Source organism: Salvelinus fontinalis, chromosome 9 (genome assembly GCF_029448725.1).
Source record: "Salvelinus fontinalis isolate EN_2023a chromosome 9, ASM2944872v1, whole genome shotgun sequence".
Taxonomy (NCBI): Eukaryota; Metazoa; Chordata; class Actinopteri; order Salmoniformes; family Salmonidae; genus Salvelinus; species Salvelinus fontinalis.
In genome coordinates this window covers 31,369,726-31,388,895 of record NC_074673.1, presented here as the reverse complement: position 1 = coordinate 31,388,895, position 19,170 = coordinate 31,369,726, and the positions used below count along the sequence as shown (strand labels likewise).

The following is a 19,170-nucleotide window of genomic DNA, read 5'->3' as shown; positions in this document are numbered from 1 at the left end:
CACTGTTAAGACAGGCTGATTCCTGTCTAGGGTTTAATAGCAGGAACCGTCACCGAGATTTACCGCAATATCCTCCCCAAACCCATTCTCTTTCCTGAGCTAACTAATTGCGAGAAACCAGTAAATTATAATAAATGATTTATATGAAATGCGTGACGTGAAATAGAACTATTAAATTAAATAATATGCAATGTCTAAATATGACTTATCTACTGCCCTCTCCTCTGATATCTCCATGATCAATCATCAATATCAGAGTGTGTGAGTGAGTGTGTGTGCTGTAGCACCCTACAGGATTTAGACTTTACACAAAGTCGCCATGAATTCAAAGTGCTGCATGCAACGGGTTCTCCTACCATGCCATTGCAAACAGCAAGTAGGCCTACAGGCTACATCAAATCAACGCTAAAAAGATGGCCATAGCTTGCCTCCCCAAGAATCTCACGAACCTATCACAACTGGGAAGAGTATATGCCGAGAAAGAGAGGAGCAAATCAGCCTAGATGCATAAATACAAGATATGCACATGTGACATATCAACTCTGGCTTCATTCATAGACCAAATTAGACCAGTCACCACAACCCTAGCAGCCTACCATATTTACTCAACAAAAAGCCCACAATGGAAAACATCCCTTAGGCTACTTGTATGGCTTCTATAAATGTTATTGCTTTCTATAACACGACCTCTCGATGCAGTTACGGTAAACAATCTCCATCCTCAATCTCCATCTCACATTCAAATCTCCAAACTAACGCGTGGCACTGACAGAGGCTTAAAATATAAACTGTTGCTAATTACAAAATGGCTTATACACTGTGTACACAAAAGTGCTCGAGGAATAGACATTTGCAACATTGTTTCATTATGTTACGCTAACAAAAGTGCTCGAGGAATAGACATTTGCAACATTGTTTCATTATGTTACCTAACAAAAGCGAGCACAGGGCTTACTGGTCAGATTCGTAGGGCAATTGATCAACGGTGCTGAGTCTCTGCTAATGTTTATCTATTTATTTAGCGTAGAATCTGATGTTCCTGGTGACAAAGTCACCACGATGCAACTAGCTCTCACAGTCTTAGACTGTTTCCATGTTAATCAAACGTGACATTTTGGTGTTCTTCCAAATGTCAAATTTCAAAGTGTTTTAATAATTTTTAATCTCCACAAGCATCTAGACATTATCTCAAATTTCTTTTAGACTAAGGTTAAGTTTTCAAAGCGAAGATTTGTATAAACCTTGCTGTCTGTTTCTCCGAAATTTGCAACATTGTCATGCCCAGACCTTAGAGATCCCTATTATTCTCTATGTTTGGTTAGGTCAGGGTGTGACTCGGGTGGGAAACTTTATGTTTTCTATTTCTTTGTTTTGGCCGAGTGTGGTTCCCAATCAGAGGCAGCTGTATCATTGTCTCTGATTGGGGATCATATATGAGTTGTCATTTTCCGTTTGGGTTTTGTGGGATCTTGTTTTCTGTATAGTTTATTTGCCTTACAGAACTGTGCGCTTCCGTTTTCACTTTGGTTATTTTGTTTGAGTGTTTAAAAAAATAAAAAATATCATGAACACTTTCCACGCTGCGCTTTGGTCCACTCCTTTCGACGAGAGTCGTTACAAACATTGTTTCAATATTCAATGTCGATCTCCACCTGTCCCATAGTAATGAACGTGTAGGAGTCAGGACAAGACAGACAGGCAGGCAGTGTTTCTCAGCCTGTCAAAATCATGAACCAGCCTGAATAATCTTTATGGATATATACAAAGAAATGTAAATAAAAAAAAGGTAAAAGGAAACAAAGTGCAGCTAGTTTGCTATCTTTCCAGCTTGTTTGTCACACAAGTGATTGTGTTAGCTGTGTTGTTGGCTAGCTCCTCTGAACAACACTGTCCTGACAAGAGAGCACATTTTCTATGCCAGGTGAAATCGCACCTCATTAGCTCATTGTTATGGATGTGTCCAAATAAATACAAATGCACCATCTGTTGTTATTCTGTCTGCACTGTTTGACGTGACTGTAAATTAGCCGTGATTGGCTAGCTAGCAAGCAAGGGATACAAACCTTGCTAGCCAGTATGGTAATGGAACATTTAAAACGAACGACAGGGTCACGTCCATAGATACAGAACAAAAAGACTGAACAACTGTGTCGCGTCTCTAGCAACTGAACCAATAGAACGAACGACCAGCCAGCTTGGGTAGCAACTCTAGACTTGTTTCAGGGCTATATCTTGTGGAAGGATGAAATAGTTTGAATAAATTCATCAAAATTTGTCAATCATTATTTGAATATGTTGGCAACCGGTTGTATTAAAGTGATAATGCCCTCAAAGCCGGTGTTTGGAGGATATATTGGCACAACACCTGTGCTAATATGAATGTCATTTTCACTACTGTAATAACCTCATAATATTTTACCAGTTGGCCAGCAATGCTTTATAGGCCTTCGTTAAAACTGGGCTACATCAATTAAATAGTGTGGTGACTTTGAGAGAACTTTGAGTAGATTAAATTGCAATGAATACAACAAGAATCCGTTAGATTCATTTGTATATTTTTCCATTTACAGTGGTATAATCATATCCAATTTTTCCTTTGGTTTTATATGCTTTTAAATAGCACTTCTAGTTTTAACCAGAATACCGGGATTCCCGGTAATTTCTTGACATTTTCTCGGCAAGAACAATTGGTAAATTCTCTGGGGGAAAATCTGATTTAAGTACATTTTCTTCTCTGAGGGTTTTGTGCAGTATGCTTTGTTCTTATGTGTTGTGTGATATGGTTTTGGTAGCATCTGTTGTAGGATCAGGGTTATTATTTGAAGTGTGTTGTCTCTTACATAAACCTCACTGTCTATCTGTTCCCAGATCAGCTGGCCATCCTCCAGAGACACAGTGGAGATGTGTAAACTGGCAGGCAAGAACGCTCAAGTGAGTACAACCTGGAAAATGTCTGGCCTGACAGTAAAATCTCTAATCAGAGCACTAATTAAAATATAGTTTGTTTCTGTCTGTGTCTTATTGGTTCTTCTCCTCTGCTTCTCTCTCTCAGTTGGAGTGTGCCAACTTTGTGCGTGTGCTCCATAACTTTAACCATACCCATGTGTATGCCTGTGGGACAGGAGCCTTCCACCCGATATGTGCCTTCATTGTGATCTCTGGGCGCAGAGTGGTAGGGTCAGGGAGAATTATACATGCATGGACCTACACATTCATACACGTACACACATAGACACCCATACACCAACCACACACACAGAGACAGACAGACAAGACAGACACAACACACACACATACACACAGACACAAACTGCATTCCTTACTGCTTATACAGTCTCTCTCTGTCTCTCCAGGAGGGTGTGTTCCAGTTGTTGTCTGGTACAGTGGAGTCCGGGAGGCTGAAATGCCCTTACGACCCCTGGCAACCTTTCACGTCTGTCCTCACAGGTCAGACCACACACCTACCATCTGACAGTTGATCACCCCCACACTGACACCATCCTACTACAACCACATGCAGCCCTACGTCCCACTCTCTCCTCTCCTGGTGATCAAAGCCCCTGTACACCACTCATGTACTCTCACACTCTAGGGCCCAACTCTCTGTTTTGAATATCTAAGAAAAAAAGCAAAGCACTCTTGTCCAAGTCAGTGTCTCTTGCAAGGATAATTATTTCTTAATGTAATAAACAAACGTACTTGGCATTAAACTATAAACACTCAGACTCAGAGTGTGTGTTTCTGTGACCCCCTGTCTCCCTCATGACTCACTCTGCTATCCCAAAGGGGTGTGTGTGTGTGTGTGTGTGTGTGTGTGTGTGTGTGTGTGTGTGTGTGTGTGTGTGTGTGTGTGTGTGTGTGTGTGTGTGTGTGTGTGTGTGTGTGTGTGTGTGTGTGTGTGTGTGTGTGTGTGTGTGTGTCTTACTTCCTCAAAACAACACGCACACAGAGTGAATTCAGCAAGACGTTGTCATCTAAGCCAACTCCTAAATTATCTGAAACATTGTTGTCAAGGCTAGATTCATGGAGACATGTTTTCTCTGCCTATCTTCTTACAGAAAACTGATTACAGAAACATCCTCTCATGCCAAAGAATGTCATATTACTGAAAGTATGAGGCACAGCTTAATTCTTATTTCTGCAATCCCGTTAACGGGATCGATATGACAACAGCCAGTGAAAGTGCAGGGCGCCAAATTCAAACAACAGAAATCTCATAATTAAAATTCCTCAAGCATACAAGTATTTCACACCATTTTAAAGATATACTTTTTTTTAATCCCACCACAGTGCCCGATTTCAAAAAGGCTTTACAGCGAAAGCACCACAAACGATTATGTTAGGTCACTGCAAAATCACTGTCACGCCCTGACCGTAGATTGCTTTGTATGTTTCTATTTTTTGTTTGGTCAGGGTGTGATGTGGGTGGGCAATCTATGTTTGTATGTCTAGGTTTTGTATTTCTATGTTTTGGCCTGGTATGGTTCCCAATCGGAGGCAGCTGTCTATCGTTGTCTCTGATTGAGAACCATACTTAGGTAGCCTGTTTTCCCACTGGTAGTTGTGGGTGGTTATTTTCTGTTTAGTGTTTGTATCACCTGTCAGAACTGTTTCGGTTATTCCTTTTGTTATTTTGTATTTAGTGTTCAGTTTCGATTAAATAATATGAACACGTATCACGCTGCACCTTGGTCTTCTCCTTCTTCCGATGAATGTCGTTACAATCACAGAAAAACACATCCATTTTTCCAGCCAAAGATAGGAGTTACAAAAAGTAGAAATAGAGATAAAATGAATCACTAACCTTTGATGATCTTCATCAGATGACACTCATAGGACTTAATGTTACACAATACATATATGTTTTGTTCGATAAAGTTCATATTTATATTCAAAAACCTCAGTTTACATTGGCGCCATGTTCAGAAATGCTTCCAAAATATCCGGAGAAATTGCAGAGAGCCACATCAAATCAAATAAATACTCATCATAAACTTTGATGAAAGATACATATTTTACATAGAATTAAAGATACACTTGTTCTTAATGCAAACGCTGTGTCAGATTTCAAAAAAGCTTTATGGCAAAAGCACAATATTCAATTATCTGAGAACTGCGTTCAGCCACAAAAGGAAGCCATACAGTTACCCGCCAAATTGTGGAGTCAACAAAAGTAAGAAATAGCATTATAAATCTTCACTTACCTTTGATGTTCTTCGTTGGAATGCACTCCCAGGAATCCCACTTCCACAATACATTTTTCTTTTGTTCGGTAATGTCCATCATTTATGTCCAAAGAGCTACTTTTGTTTGCGTGTTTGGTAAACAAATCCAAAGTCACGAAGCGCGTTCACTAAAAGCTGACGAAATGTCAAAAAGTTCCATAACAGTCAGTAGAAAGATGTCAAACGATGTATTGAATCAATCTTTAGGATGTTTTTAACATAAATCTTCAATAATGTTCCAACCGGAGAATTCCATTGTCTTCAGAAGTGCGATGGAACAGAGCTCCCTCTCATGTGAACGCGCATGGTCAGAGCATGGTCAGCTCATGGCAGACCTTACTCATTCCCGTCTCCTTCGGCCCCACTTCACAGTAGAAGCATCAGACAAGGTTCTACAGACTGTTGACATCTAGTGGAAGCCATAGGAAGTGCACACTGACCCATATCCCACTGTGTATTCGATAGGCGATGAGTTAAAAACCTACAAACCTCAGATTTCCCACTTCCTGGTTGGATTCTTTTCTCAGGTTTTTGCCTGCCATATGAGTTATGTTATACTCAGAGACATCATTCAAACAGTTTTAGAAACTTCAGAGTGTTTTCTATCCAATACTAATAATAATATGCATATATTAGCAACTGGGACTGAGGAGCAGGTAGTTTACTCTGGGCACCTCTGGGCACCTTTTCAGCTAAGCAACTCAATACTGCCCCTGCAGCCATAAGAAGTTAAAGACAGATTGTCTGATTGTGTTTGTTCAGGTTTTTGTCTTGTTTTTATAAGAATTGGGTTTGTTACTCTAATTGGTTCACATTTACAGTTGTACTTGACACTCATTCTCATTGGTCAAGGTCTAACCCTCCTTGTCTCTGATTGGTTGCAGACCAGTTCATGTATGCTGGCACGGCATCAGACTTCCTTGGTAAAGACACAACGTTCACCCGCTCCTTGGGCCCACCCCCTGACCAGCACTACATACGTACTGACATCTCAGAGGAGTACTGGATCAACGGTACGCACACGCACACACACACACACACACACACACACACACACACACACACACACACACACACACACACACACACACATATAAACATACATACAGAAACACACACACAGATAAATGACACACACAAACATACACACGTATTGTAGAGTTATGAGTTATTAGCTTGTAGAGTCATTCATTATGACATGACATTATTTATCACTAACTGTTGGCCTGGTTCTTTTGACTACATCCTTCCTCTCGGTGCACAAAGATTGTTTGAAGCAGGTGAGTTCATAACCTAGTTTTGTCATTAAGTGTTTCACTTCCCAGTCTTTACATTGATACACAGAGCTGTTTTGCGTTCTCAGGGTGCGATAGATGGAGGTTATTGTCAATCCTTCCACAAAAGAAAGTTATTCATGTTTGACTTTTACAAGACATCACACTTACTGTAGATCTACAGCACACACTTACTGGGGAATTGACAGTGTGTCACACCGTTTACAGAGCCCTAGTCTACACAGACAGTACACAGGGCGCTAGTCTACACAGACAGTACACAGGGCGCTAGTCTACACAGACAGTACACAGGGCGCTAGTCTACACAGACAGTTCACAGAGCCCTAGTCTACACAGACAGTTCACAGGGCCCTTGTCTACACAGACAGTTCACAGGGCCCTAGTCTACACAGACAGTACACAGGGCGCTAGTCTACACAGAGAGTTCACAGGGCCCTAGTCTACACAGACAGTACACAGGGCACTAGTCTACACAGACAGTTCACAGGGCCCTAGTCTACACAGACAGTTCACAGGGCCCTAGTCTACACAGACAGTTCACAGGGCCCTAGTCTACACAGACAGTACACAGGGCGCTAGTCTACACAGAGAGTTCACAGGGCCCTAGTCTACACAGACAGTACACAGGGCACTAGTCTACACAGACAGTTCACAGGGCCCTAGTCTACACAGACAGTTCACAGGGCCCTAGTCTACACAGACAGTACACAGAGCACTAGTCTACACAGACAGTCCACAGGGCCCTAGTCTACACAGACAGTACACAGGGCCCTAGTCTACACAGACAGTTCACAGGGCCCTAGTCTACACAGACAGTCCAGAGGGCCCTAGTCTACACAGACAGTACACAGAGCACTAGTCTACACAGACAGTCCACAGGGCCCTAGTCTACACAGACAGTACACAGGGCCCTAGTCTACACAGACATTTCACAGGGCCCTAGTCTACACAGACAGTTCACAGGGCCCTAGTCTACACAGACAGTCCACAGAGCACTAGTCTACACAGACAGTCCACAGGGCCCTAGTCTACACAGAGAGTACACAGGGCCCTAGTCTACACAGACATTTCACAGGGCCCTAGTCTACACAGACAGTTCACAGGGCCCTAGTCTACACAGACATTTCACAGGGCCCTAGTCTACACAGAGAGTACACAGGGCGCTAGTCTACACAGACAGTACAAACACTATTCTATGATGCACTCTCACATCATAGAATAGTGTTTACTCCTCTCACACACCATCCACATTTCACAGCCAGGTAATTTCCTCAGTGCACAGCCACATACTTTCTTTCTCCCTCTGTCTAATTCTTTTCCTCTGTTCCAAGGCTCTGTCTGGAGTTGTTTTAATATTCATAACTCAGGGTACTTGGAGGAGACAGAAAAATTATTAAATCAGACACTCTGCTGTGTCCACAGGGTCAGGCTGTTAGTATGAACAATGTTGCACTTATAACCCCCCCCCCGTCTCTCTAGAGGCCGGGTTTGTATCAGCCCATCCTGTGTCAGACACCTACAACCCAGACGATGACAAGATCTACTTCTTCTTTCGTGAGACATCACGTGACAGCAATGATAAGAGTGTCCTGTCCCGCGTGGCACGCGTCTGCAAGGTGAGATGGGGGAGAGGTGTAGAATGGTGAAGGAAGGTGAGTGAGGGATGTTTTGAGAAGGTCAGGGAAGAGACGAGGAGAAGGACAGACATCTAACAGGACGAGTGTACATTGATAGATCTATTTGCTCTACTACAGAGCTGGCCTCTCCACAGATGTGCTTAAATCCCCCTGGGACAATACCTCCTAGTACATTCCTCTTGTGTAGTCTGCCAACAGAGGAACGGACCACTTTGTGGTCTTACTGACAGGACAGTCTAAGGTCTGGTCCCAAGATAGTGTAGGAGTAAGAATGAAGTAGGACAGTAGGCTAGTTGGTCCAGTACCATTTGGGTCCTGCTCCACCCCTGCTCCTTCTTTATGCTCTACCGGTAGTTCGTAGCCCCTTCCTGTAGCCCAAACCCCCAGCTTTAACTCCTTCCATGTTCACTCTTCTTTAAATTCCTTAAATTAAGCAAAGCAGACTGCACAATTGTCTTGTTTTTTTAATTTATGGATAGCACACTCCAACACTAAGACATTATTTACAAATTCATTATTTGTGTTTAGTGAGTCCGCCAGATCAGAGGCAGTAGGGATGACCAGGGATGTTGTCTGTTTAGTGAGTCCGCCAGATCAGAGGCAGTAGGGATGACCAGGTATGTTCTCTGTTTAGTGAGTCCGCCAGATCAGAGGCAGTAGGGATGACCAGGTATGTTCTCTGTTTAGTGAGTCCTCCAGATCAGAGGCAGTAGGGATGACCAGGTATGTTCTCTGTTTAGTGAGTCCTCCAGATCAGAGGCAGTAGGGATGACCAGGGATGTTGTCTGTTTAGTGAGTCCTCCAGATCAGAGGCAGTAGGGATGACCAGGTATGTTCTCTGTTTAGTGAGTCCTCCAGATCAGAGGCAGTAGGGATGACCAGGGATGTTCTCTGTTTAGTGAGTCCTCCAGATCAGAGGCAGTAGGGATGACCAGGGATGTTCTCTGTTTAGTGAGTCCTCCAGATCAGAGGCAGTAGGGATGACCAGGGATGTTCTCTGTTTAGTGAGTCCTCCAGATCAGAGGCAGTAGGGATGACCAGGGATGTTCTCTGTTTAGTGAGTCCTCCAGATCAGAGGCAGTAGGGATGACCAGGGATGTTCTCTGTTTAGTGAGTCCGCCAGATCAGAGGCAGTAGGGATGACCAGGTATGTTCTCTGTTTAGTGAGTCCTCCAGATCAGAGGTAGTAGGGATGACCAGGGATGTTGTCTTGATAAGTGTGTGAATTGAACCATTTTCTGTCCTGCTAAGCATTAAAATTGTAACAATTACTTTTGGGCGTCAGGTAAAATGTATGGAGTAAAAAGTACATTATTTTCTTTAGGAATGTAGTGAAGTAAAAGTAAAAGTAGTCAAAAATATAAATAGTAAAGTACAGATACCCACAAAACGACTTAAGTAGTACTTTAAAGTATCTTTACTTAAGTACTTTACAACACTGGATCCCAGCTACGTGGAATTTGGTATTTTCTGGTAGTAGGGAGACTGTCCCTGGAGTCTTCCCACTATAAAAATTCCATGCTCTATTGCAACATTCCCAGTTTACGACTTGGGAGTAAGCTGTAAGGCCGATGAGGCAGGAGAGGGATTCCTTGTCCTGTGTCTATAGCCGACCATAGAGGGGTTCCTCTCTGGAGAAATGGAATAACAGAGTCTTTGAAGATAATCCCATTTAGAAAACGCTAAAGCCATTTCTATAATTGCATGTCTATAGCGATAGGTTAGTCTGTGGGCCAAGTTCAGTAGGGAGGTTAGTTTAGGGCCCTTGTGCTGGATAAAGGAGCCCTGTACTTTATATGTATATTTGAGTACTCCTACCCTAACCCTAACACTGAGAAGGGCATTGCTTTATTGAGTAGAGCACTCAGCCAGGGGTATACATATGCTAATTAGAAAACATGCATAATTAACGAGCTTGCTAGTTTACCTTCAATTCTTCTTCCCTCATCTTTCTACTTTAGATTTTCTCTCCCTTTCTCTGGCTTCAATTCTTCCTTCAAACTGCTATTCTTGTCCTACTAAATCCTTCTAACCTATTCTCTCCTCCTTGCCAGCAATTTTCCTCTTCGGTCGTCTCGCCCTCCTTTGTCAGTTCATTCCGACTACCATCATCATTACTGTAATGAGCAGACCTCAGTCCCCTGCCAGTCAAATAATCAGAGTTTGATCTTTATCTTGGTTCATTTAAACTGGTCTCAAACAGGAGTTTATGCGTTCAAGGTCTGTAAAATTGTACTTGATATGTCAGATCTGTGGACTAGACTGTGGTTGTTTCATGGTTTTAAACCTGCAAAACTTATTTCAGATGTATTTGTGTGTCAGACTATGGTTGTGTAATGGTTGTGTTATGGTTGTGTTTCAGAATGACGTGGGAGGGTTGAGGAGTCTGACCAATAAGTGGACAACGTTCCTCAAAGCCAGACTGGTGTGTTCCATCCCTGGACCTGACGGAGTGGACACACACTTTGACGAGCTCCGTAAGTCACACACACACACATATTACATGCTTCCATGTTTATAGACACACACCACGTACACACTAAATGCCACATTCTTACCTTTTATGTGTGTGTGTTGTACATTTACATTTACATTTAAGTCATTTAGCAGACGCTCTTATCCAGAGCGACTTACAAATTGGTGCATTCTAGAGGACATATTCCTGCTCCCCACCAGAGATGAGAAGAACCCTGTTGTGTATGGAGTCTTCACCACCTCCAGGTAAAACACTTACCATACCATACAAGGCATGCGAAATCAAGGATTATCATCTAAATAACTCTTGACGAGGGCTGTTCTTAGGCCCGAGTCGAAGCCAAGGGCCAGGAAAACAGCACATAGGAGGGTGTTAATCACAATCATGTCCAAGTTCGAGGGCCTTATTACTTTTATAAAACGATTGCCAACACGTAAAACGTTATTTTAATCAGTACAAAACAGTCCGGGCAAAAGACAGTCGTTAGTTCTGAGATTCTGAAGTTTCTAGCCAAATGGGCTGGTTGTTCATTATATCCATTTTATTTGCAATAGTTGCTATGCTAAACAAATAATTGCCATGTATCTATGCAGGCTACCTACTTCTCCTTTGCTAGCTAGCCAACTAAAGCTAACACACAGTCGCATCAAGCAGCTGAAATGACAAAACAAAAATCTGTCAATTTTCGTTTTTTTTACATTTGTTTCCATTCCATTTATTTTGATATACCCATTATAATGATCCTGATAAATGAATTTGCCAGGCTCAGAGAAGCTGTCAGTCTTGTCACGTTCATAAGCATGGCACAGTGGAGATCACAAAAAAATAACTGCTACATTGTTCCACAGGTCGGAGAGGCAGACAGCTAGGCTAGTAGCATGGGGAGATTTGTCTAGATGCTTTTTTCCAGGGGAGATAAAGTTTATTGATTGCCTGGCTGGGCTGTGTGGGACCGTGGATACACATTGACAGTTTAAATGGAACTGTTAAAAGGCATTACCTGTGGATTGTGGTGAATAACTCCCTCCTATTAACCAATCAGCAGCATCCAGGATCCAAACAACCTGTTATATAACGAGACATCTCTCTACGGTACTTCTCAGGTTATTCTTCCCACTATACCTATTAGACTGTGTTTCTCCCCCAGCTCTGTGTTCCGAGGCTCGGCGGTGTGTGTGTACAGCATGGCTGACATACGAGCTGTATTCAACGGACCCTATGCTCACAAGGAAGGACCTGACCATCGCTGGGTAGAATATGAGGGGAGAATACCTTACCCTCGCCCTGGAACGGTACGGTATCACACACACACACACACACACACACACACACACACACACACACACACACACACACACACACACACACACACACACACACACACACACACACACACACACATACACACACACACACACACACACACACACACACTCATCTCTCCTAGCCCTACCCCCTTCCATTTCCCTCCTCGGCGTAAGTAGGGAAACAAGAAGACTGCATACTGTTGCTGTACAGGATTATTTAGAAAGACCCCCCTCTCCTCCACTTAAATGACTTACAGTATATCACCCAATCCTGGTACATGACACAGTCCTGATGAACAATAATAAACACCCATCTACTATGTGTGCCTGTACGCATAATGCATCTCTTTGAGAGTGTGACAGAAGTCAAAGTTTGTGTGTGTGTGTGTGTGTGTGTGTGTGTGTGTGTGTGTGTGTGTGTGTGTGTGTGTGTGTGTGTGTGTGTGTGTGTGTGTGTGTGTGTGTGTGTGTGTGTGTGTGTCGGTGCGTGTGTGTGTGTGTGTGTGATGTATGACCTAGTCTCAGTGCTGATGAACAATAATAAACTGCAGTCTGGGCGGCAGCTTTGTTGATGTCACTAAGTCGTCACGGTGATCACTGTCGTGTGCTTCCTTTCCTGCAGTGTTTGTGGAACTGATTAACATGAGGGACTGTGACTGGTATGTGTGTACAGTGCATTTGGAAAGTATTCAGACCCCTTGACTTTTTCTACATTTTGTTACGTTACAGCCTTATTCTAAAATGGATTAACTAAAATAAAATCCTTATCAGTCTACACACAATACTCCATAATGGCAAGGTGAAAACAGTTTTTTTTTTACAAGTAAAAAACAGTATTTAGACCCTTTGCTATGAGACTCGAAATTGAGCTCAGGTGCATCCTGTTTCCATTGGTGATCCTTGAGATGATTCTACAACTTGATTGGAGTCCACCTGTGGTAAATTCAAGTGATTGAACATGATTTGGAAAGGCACACACCTGTCTATATAAGGTTTCACAGTTGACAGTGCATGTCAGAGCAAAACCCCAGCCGTGAGGTTGAAGGAATTGTCCGTAGAGCTCCGAGACAGGATTGTGTCGAGGCACAGACCTGGGGAAGGTCAACAAAACATTTCTGCAGCATTGAAGGTTCCCAAGAACACAGTGTCCTGGAACCACCAAGACTCTTCCTAGAGCTGGCCGCCCAGGGCAAACTGAGCAATCGAGGAAGAAGGGCCTTGGTTAGGGAGGTGACCAAGAACCTGATGGTCACTCTGAGAGAACTCCAGTTTTTCTGTGGAGATGGCAGAACCTTTCAGAAGGACAACCATCTCTGCAGCACTTCACCAACATCTCTAGAGAGACCTGAAAATAGCAGTACAGCGACGCTCCCCATCCAATTCGATAGAGCTTGAGAGGATCTGCAGAAAAGAATGGGAGAAACTCCCCAAATACAGGTTTTCCAAGCTTGTAGCGTCATAGCCAAGAAAACTTAAGGATGTCATTAATCACTGCCAAATGTGCTTCAACAAAGTACAGAGTAATGAGGTTGAAAATGTGACATTCCCATTACTTTTTTTTAATACATTTGCTTTGTCATTTTGTGGTATTGTGTGTAGATTGATGAGGGGGGGGGGGGCAATTTAATCGATTATAGTTTAAGGCTGTAACGTAACAAAATGTGGAAAAAGTCAAGAGGTCTGAATACTTTCCAAATGCACTGTATGTGTCGGTACATTTGTGTATATGCGTGCATGTGTGTGTATATGTGTGTGAGGGGATATGCATGGCGCCATCGAGAGATGGTTTATAACTGTATAATAGGTGGAACAGACTTGGTAGAAGGGTGTGAACTCCAGAAGTAGCGGTATGTACCTGAATCTGTGGAGTACTTCAGCTCACCACCAGATGGAGACAAGTTCAAAAACAGCTGAGTCTTTAATGACGGGGAATCCTAAATTAGTCCTTAAGGTACTTAGCTAGATGACTATCGGCTTGTAGCTAGGCTTTCATACTGTCTAAACATTATTGTCTATCCCCTCTCCCCAGTGTCCCAGTAAGACGTATGATCCCCGGATAAGGACCACTAAAGACTTCTCAGATGAGGTGGTCAGTTTCATCCGCTTCCACCCCCTCATGTTCCGCTCCGTCTACCCCCTGACCAGCCGACCCGTGTTCACGCGTGTACGTGTTGACTACACACTGACCCAGATAGTGGTGGACCGCGTCATGGCTGAGGACGGACAGTATGAAGTCATGTTTCTGGGGACAGGTGAGATGGACACACACACACACACACTTTTCACTAACCCTAACATTCTATTCTCAGCCTTCCTCTTTAACCTGAAAATGTTAAGACTGTTTGAATGTTAGATGTTGTTTTAATTCCATCTTGCAGTACTGTTGATACTCTTTGTGTGAGCTCCATATGAAATTCCATGTCCCCTATCATATTTGAGTCAGAAAAGGTCATTCATCTGATAGGTAAGATATACAAAACCTTACACAAAGCCTATCCAACTGTCAATCTCTTAGAAACAAATAAAAACTATTGGAACCAAGACTTTAAAAGAACTGATATTGGCACAAGTTGGAGGGAAAGTTGAAACATACAGTGCCTTCAGAAAGTATTCACACCTCTTTACTTATTCCACATTTTGTTGTTACAGCCTGAATTTAAAATGGATTTACATTGAGATTTGGTGTCACTGGCCTACACACAATACAGCATAACTTCAAAGTGGAATTATGTTTTTAAACATTTTTATAAATTAATAAAAAATGTAAATCTGAAATGTCTTGAGTCAATGAGTATTCAACTCCTTTGTTATGACAAGCCTAAATAAATTCAGGAGCAAACATTTGCTTAACAAGTCACAAAATAAGTTGTGTGGACTCACTCTGAAATAATAGTATTTAACATGATTTTTTAATGACTACTTCATCTCTGTACCCCACACATACAATTATCTGTAAGGTCCCTCATCCGAGCAGTGCATTTCAAACACAAACTCAACCACAAAGACCAGGGAGGTTTTCCAATACCTTGCAAAGAAGCTCACCTATTGATAGATGGGTAAAAAATAAAAAAAGACATTGAATATGCCTTTGAGCATGGTGAAGTTATTAATTACACTTTGGATGGTGTATCAATACACCCAGTCACTACAAAGATACAGGCGTCCTTCCTAACTCAGTTGCCAAAGAGGCAGGAATCTCAGGGATTTCAATTTTGACTTTAAAACAGTTACAGCATTTAGTGGGCGTGATAGGAGAAAACTGAGGATGGATAAATAACATTGTAGTCACTCCACAATGCTAACCTAAATGACAGTAAAGAGTATTTTGTGTAGATCGTTGACAAAAAAGGACATTTAAATCCATTTTAATCTCACCTTCTAAAACAACAAAATATGTGAAAAGTCAAGGGGTGTGAATACTTCCTTAAGGCACTGTAACTAACAACATTACAGTTAACGAAAATGTACGCTTAATCCAGTATAAACTAATGTATAGAATATATTATACAAGAGACAAAATTCACAAATTCTACAGCACAAGGTCAGAGTAATGTCTTAAGTCTAAAACTAACAATGACTCAATACTCCATGCCTTCTGGGAATGCTATAAAGTCCAAAAGTTATGGCCGTAGTTAGAAAGTTGGCTGTCAGAATTATTATTACAATGTAAATGTACTTTTAATCCTTCTGTCTGCAAATTTCAAGACATATGAGGATGCAGTGAGGGACTCGATGGGTTGGACGATACCTTTCGCGTAAATCATCTTGAAAAAACATATTCTTAAAAATGTAAAATGAACTGGGCAGGTGTGATGTCATAGGATGTTTGTGTGTGTCTGTATGCTGTTGTTTGTATGTTTTGTTTTGTATAGTTTAAATAAAAAAGAAACGTAAAAAAAAAGACATCCCCTGTCTTTGCTGTCATGCTCAGACTGACCAGCAGAGAGCGCTACAACATCATGGTCTGTTTGGAGCCAAGCAGTCCCGTTTCAGTAGATCGCTCTCACTAGAAAGCTAGCGAAAGAGAAGGACTATGTGCGTGTATTTCATAAGCATGTGAAAATATAAACATGTGTGTGTTGTCCAGATGCTGGGTCAGTCCTGAAGGTGGTGAGCATTACTCAGGAGAACTGGTCTACTGAGGAGCTGGTGCTGGAGGAGCTCTCGGTGTTTCAGGTAACACACACACACACACACACACACACACCTTTAAATATTGTCTTCATTCACATAGGGTTTGGAGAAGTTGAATACGTCTACACCAGATCTGTCAGACGTATACTTCTCTGATGCAGATAACTGACTTTTTCTAAATCATATTATCTCTACTGCAGGCAGAAAAGGATATCTGCATGTAGCTACTCATACTACTAAAAAACAAATATCCTGAATTTCCTTCTGTCCTGGAATTCAAGGTCAAGGTGATTTGTCAATTAATATTAATCTACCAACATTTTCATTTAGCAATGACATTATCTCTTGATTGAAGGGTTGTCAACTCTTTAAACAGCAGTAAAATATGAATACCTTACTATTCTAAACACACAGCAGGAGTTCTGGGGGTATAGAGAGGAGAGTTGGTGTGTTTCTCTCGTTTGACAGACATAGAGTGAGTTTATTCTCTCTCGTTGATTCACACACTCCTTGGTTGAACTCCCTAACCTGAGGCCATCTCCGTAGCTGCAAAATGAGCTTGGTATTTCTCAAGCATAACTAATTAGCTAAATACTATATGTATTAAGTAGAAAGTACGAGTATGTGTGTATAGTGGAGATAATGTGTGTTTTCTCCTCTAGGCTCCCACTCCCATCCTGAGTATGGAGATCTCTTCTAAACAGGTAAGAACTCCCCTCTTCTCTCTATTACTCCTTTCCATTTCTATCTTCCCCTACATTTATCATTTACTGTAGCTTCAGGGGTACTAACTGCACCATTCACAGCCACCTTCCCTCTTTTCTTCCCTTCTGCCCCTCTCTTGCTCCCCTTCTCCTCCCCTCTCTTCCTCGCCTCCTCCCTCGCTATCTGAGGGTCAGGGATGTCAGCAGACCGTTCAACTCCAATCACAGCCTCCCTTCATCTGCCACAGTGTGTGTGTATATGTGTGTGTGTGTGTGTGTGTGTGTATACGTGTGTGTGTGTATACGTGTGTGTGTATACGTGTGTGTGTGTGTATGTGTGTGTGTGTGTGTGCGTGCGTGTGTGTGTGTGTGCGCGTGTGTGTGTATGTGTGCGTGCGTGTGTATATGTGTGCGTGTGTATGCGTGTGTGTGTGTGTGCGTGCGTGTGTGTGCGTGTGTGTGTGCGCGTGTGTGTATGTGTGCGTGCGTGTGTATATGTGTGCGTGTGTGTGTGTTCATCCCAACCCATCCCCCAGTGTTTTCCATATTTCCGTTCAGTGTTTGTTTTGGAATCCCTGGTTCAGACGAGTCCAGGCAGATCCATACAAAACAACTTTCTCTCTCTCTCTCTCTCTCTCGCTCTCGCTCTCTCGTTGTTGAAGGTTTTGTTGTTTAAACCACCTTTAGAGTTATGGGGACTGACTTCCAGTAATAATAATATTGGAGGTGAGAACCTTGAGGATACACTCTTCAAAAAAAGGGTTCCAAAAAGGTTATCCGGCTGTTCCCGTAGAAAAATATTTTTTGGTTCCAGGTAGAACCCCTTTTGGATCCAAGTAGAACTCTTTTGGATTCCATGTAGAACCCTCTGTGGAAAGGGTTCTACCTGGAATCTAAAAGGGTTCTTCAAAGGTTTCTCCTATGGGGGAGCCGAAGAACCCTTTTTTTTCTACGAGTGTGCTGTACTATATGCTGCTGGACATGTGAGTGTACTAAAACACATATGTGAACTCACATGCATGCGCACACATGGACACACACACATACAATGAAAAAAATGGAGATTAGAAGAACACAGGCCTCTTTCCCACAATATTATAGTGTAAACAGCAACAACATATAGCAAGGTGATTAGTTGAAACAAGTGTGCTAGACTGAACCCTTCCCTGAGGTAGTCTGTTCTCTCCATCTCTGTTTCCATAGCAACAGCTGTATGTGGGTTCGGGGGCTGGGCTAGCCCAGGTGTCCCTGAGCAGGTGTCACCTGTATGGTCAGGTGTGTGCAGAGTGTTGCCTTGCCAGAGATCCTTACTGCGCCTGGGACGGACACACCTGCTCACGATACGTCCCAGCATCCAAGAGGTAGAGCACACACACACACACACACACACACACACACACACACACACACACACACACACACACACACACACACACACACACATTTGTTCAGATGTATGGTGCAGAAAATGTCCCATATGCTCCTGTATAGTTTCTATAACATGTTGTAACCTTCAGTACATATAAACTATACAGGAACATATAAAACAGCTGTCACATTATTACTCCTTTCATCTGAGGTATCTGAAACATAGCAGGTCTCAGGACCCATAGATTACCTCTTAGTTATCCATGAAATGAAGGACATTTGTCATTTACTCTGACACGTTCATTCTTCCTTTTCAGATCAGGTATGTGTAGACGTCCACTAGCATGACTTAATGAATCCGTAGAAGACCGAAAGTTTTTATCATACCTGACGTCCTATTTTTCAGGGCTCCAGGGACTGTCATAGAGAATTCAGATATTTTCTCTAAATATGTTTTTGGTGGGCTTTTGTTTCTTTAGCGTTTCTCTCTGCCACAGGGTATTAACCCATCTCTCTATCTCTCTCTCTCTCAAATTGTTCAAATTGTTCAAATTCAAGCTGCTTTATTGGCATGAAAAACATTGTGAATGCATTGGTGAATGCATTGGTGAATGCACCAATTTGTAAGTCGCTCTGGATAAGAGCGTCTGCTAAATGACTTAAATGTAATGTAAATGTAATTGTGTCAATATTGCCAAAGCAACAATGTATACAATATACATTGAAATAAAATTATAAACAATGAAAAATAATAATATAGAATGTCAGTAAATAATAATACAAAATTAAATATAAAAATAGTAACAATAAAATGGTAACAGTCAATAATCGAATGTATTGTAATAAAAAAATGAAACTATAACTAACTTATAACTAAATAACGGTCATCTTCACCATTACATCGGTACTACAACTACTATCATCATTACCACTACTACCACCACCACCATGATTAAACTGCTATCATTACCATTACCACCCATACCATTACTACTTGGAATGATAAACAACAATAATAATAGTA

At 42.0% G+C, this 19,170-nt stretch overlaps 1 protein-coding gene across 1 annotated transcript in view; it reads left to right on the top strand.

Annotated features, from left to right (window-relative positions):
- LOC129862420 (semaphorin-3D-like) overlaps positions 1-19,170 on the top strand; it is a 56,162-nt gene that overhangs the window by 20,330 nt on the left and 16,662 nt on the right. Inside the window, exons 3-14 of the mRNA XM_055934084.1 lie at positions 2,869-2,931; positions 3,053-3,172; positions 3,354-3,447; positions 6,110-6,238; positions 8,000-8,136; positions 10,520-10,634; positions 10,809-10,878; positions 11,781-11,925; positions 13,970-14,192; positions 16,028-16,116; positions 16,737-16,778; positions 17,982-18,139. Of these exons, the coding sequence (XP_055790059.1) occupies positions 2,869-2,931; positions 3,053-3,172; positions 3,354-3,447; positions 6,110-6,238; positions 8,000-8,136; positions 10,520-10,634; positions 10,809-10,878; positions 11,781-11,925; positions 13,970-14,192; positions 16,028-16,116; positions 16,737-16,778; positions 17,982-18,139 (1,385 nt within the window). The remainder of the gene's footprint in view (positions 1-2,868; positions 2,932-3,052; positions 3,173-3,353; positions 3,448-6,109; positions 6,239-7,999; positions 8,137-10,519; positions 10,635-10,808; positions 10,879-11,780; positions 11,926-13,969; positions 14,193-16,027; positions 16,117-16,736; positions 16,779-17,981; positions 18,140-19,170) is intronic.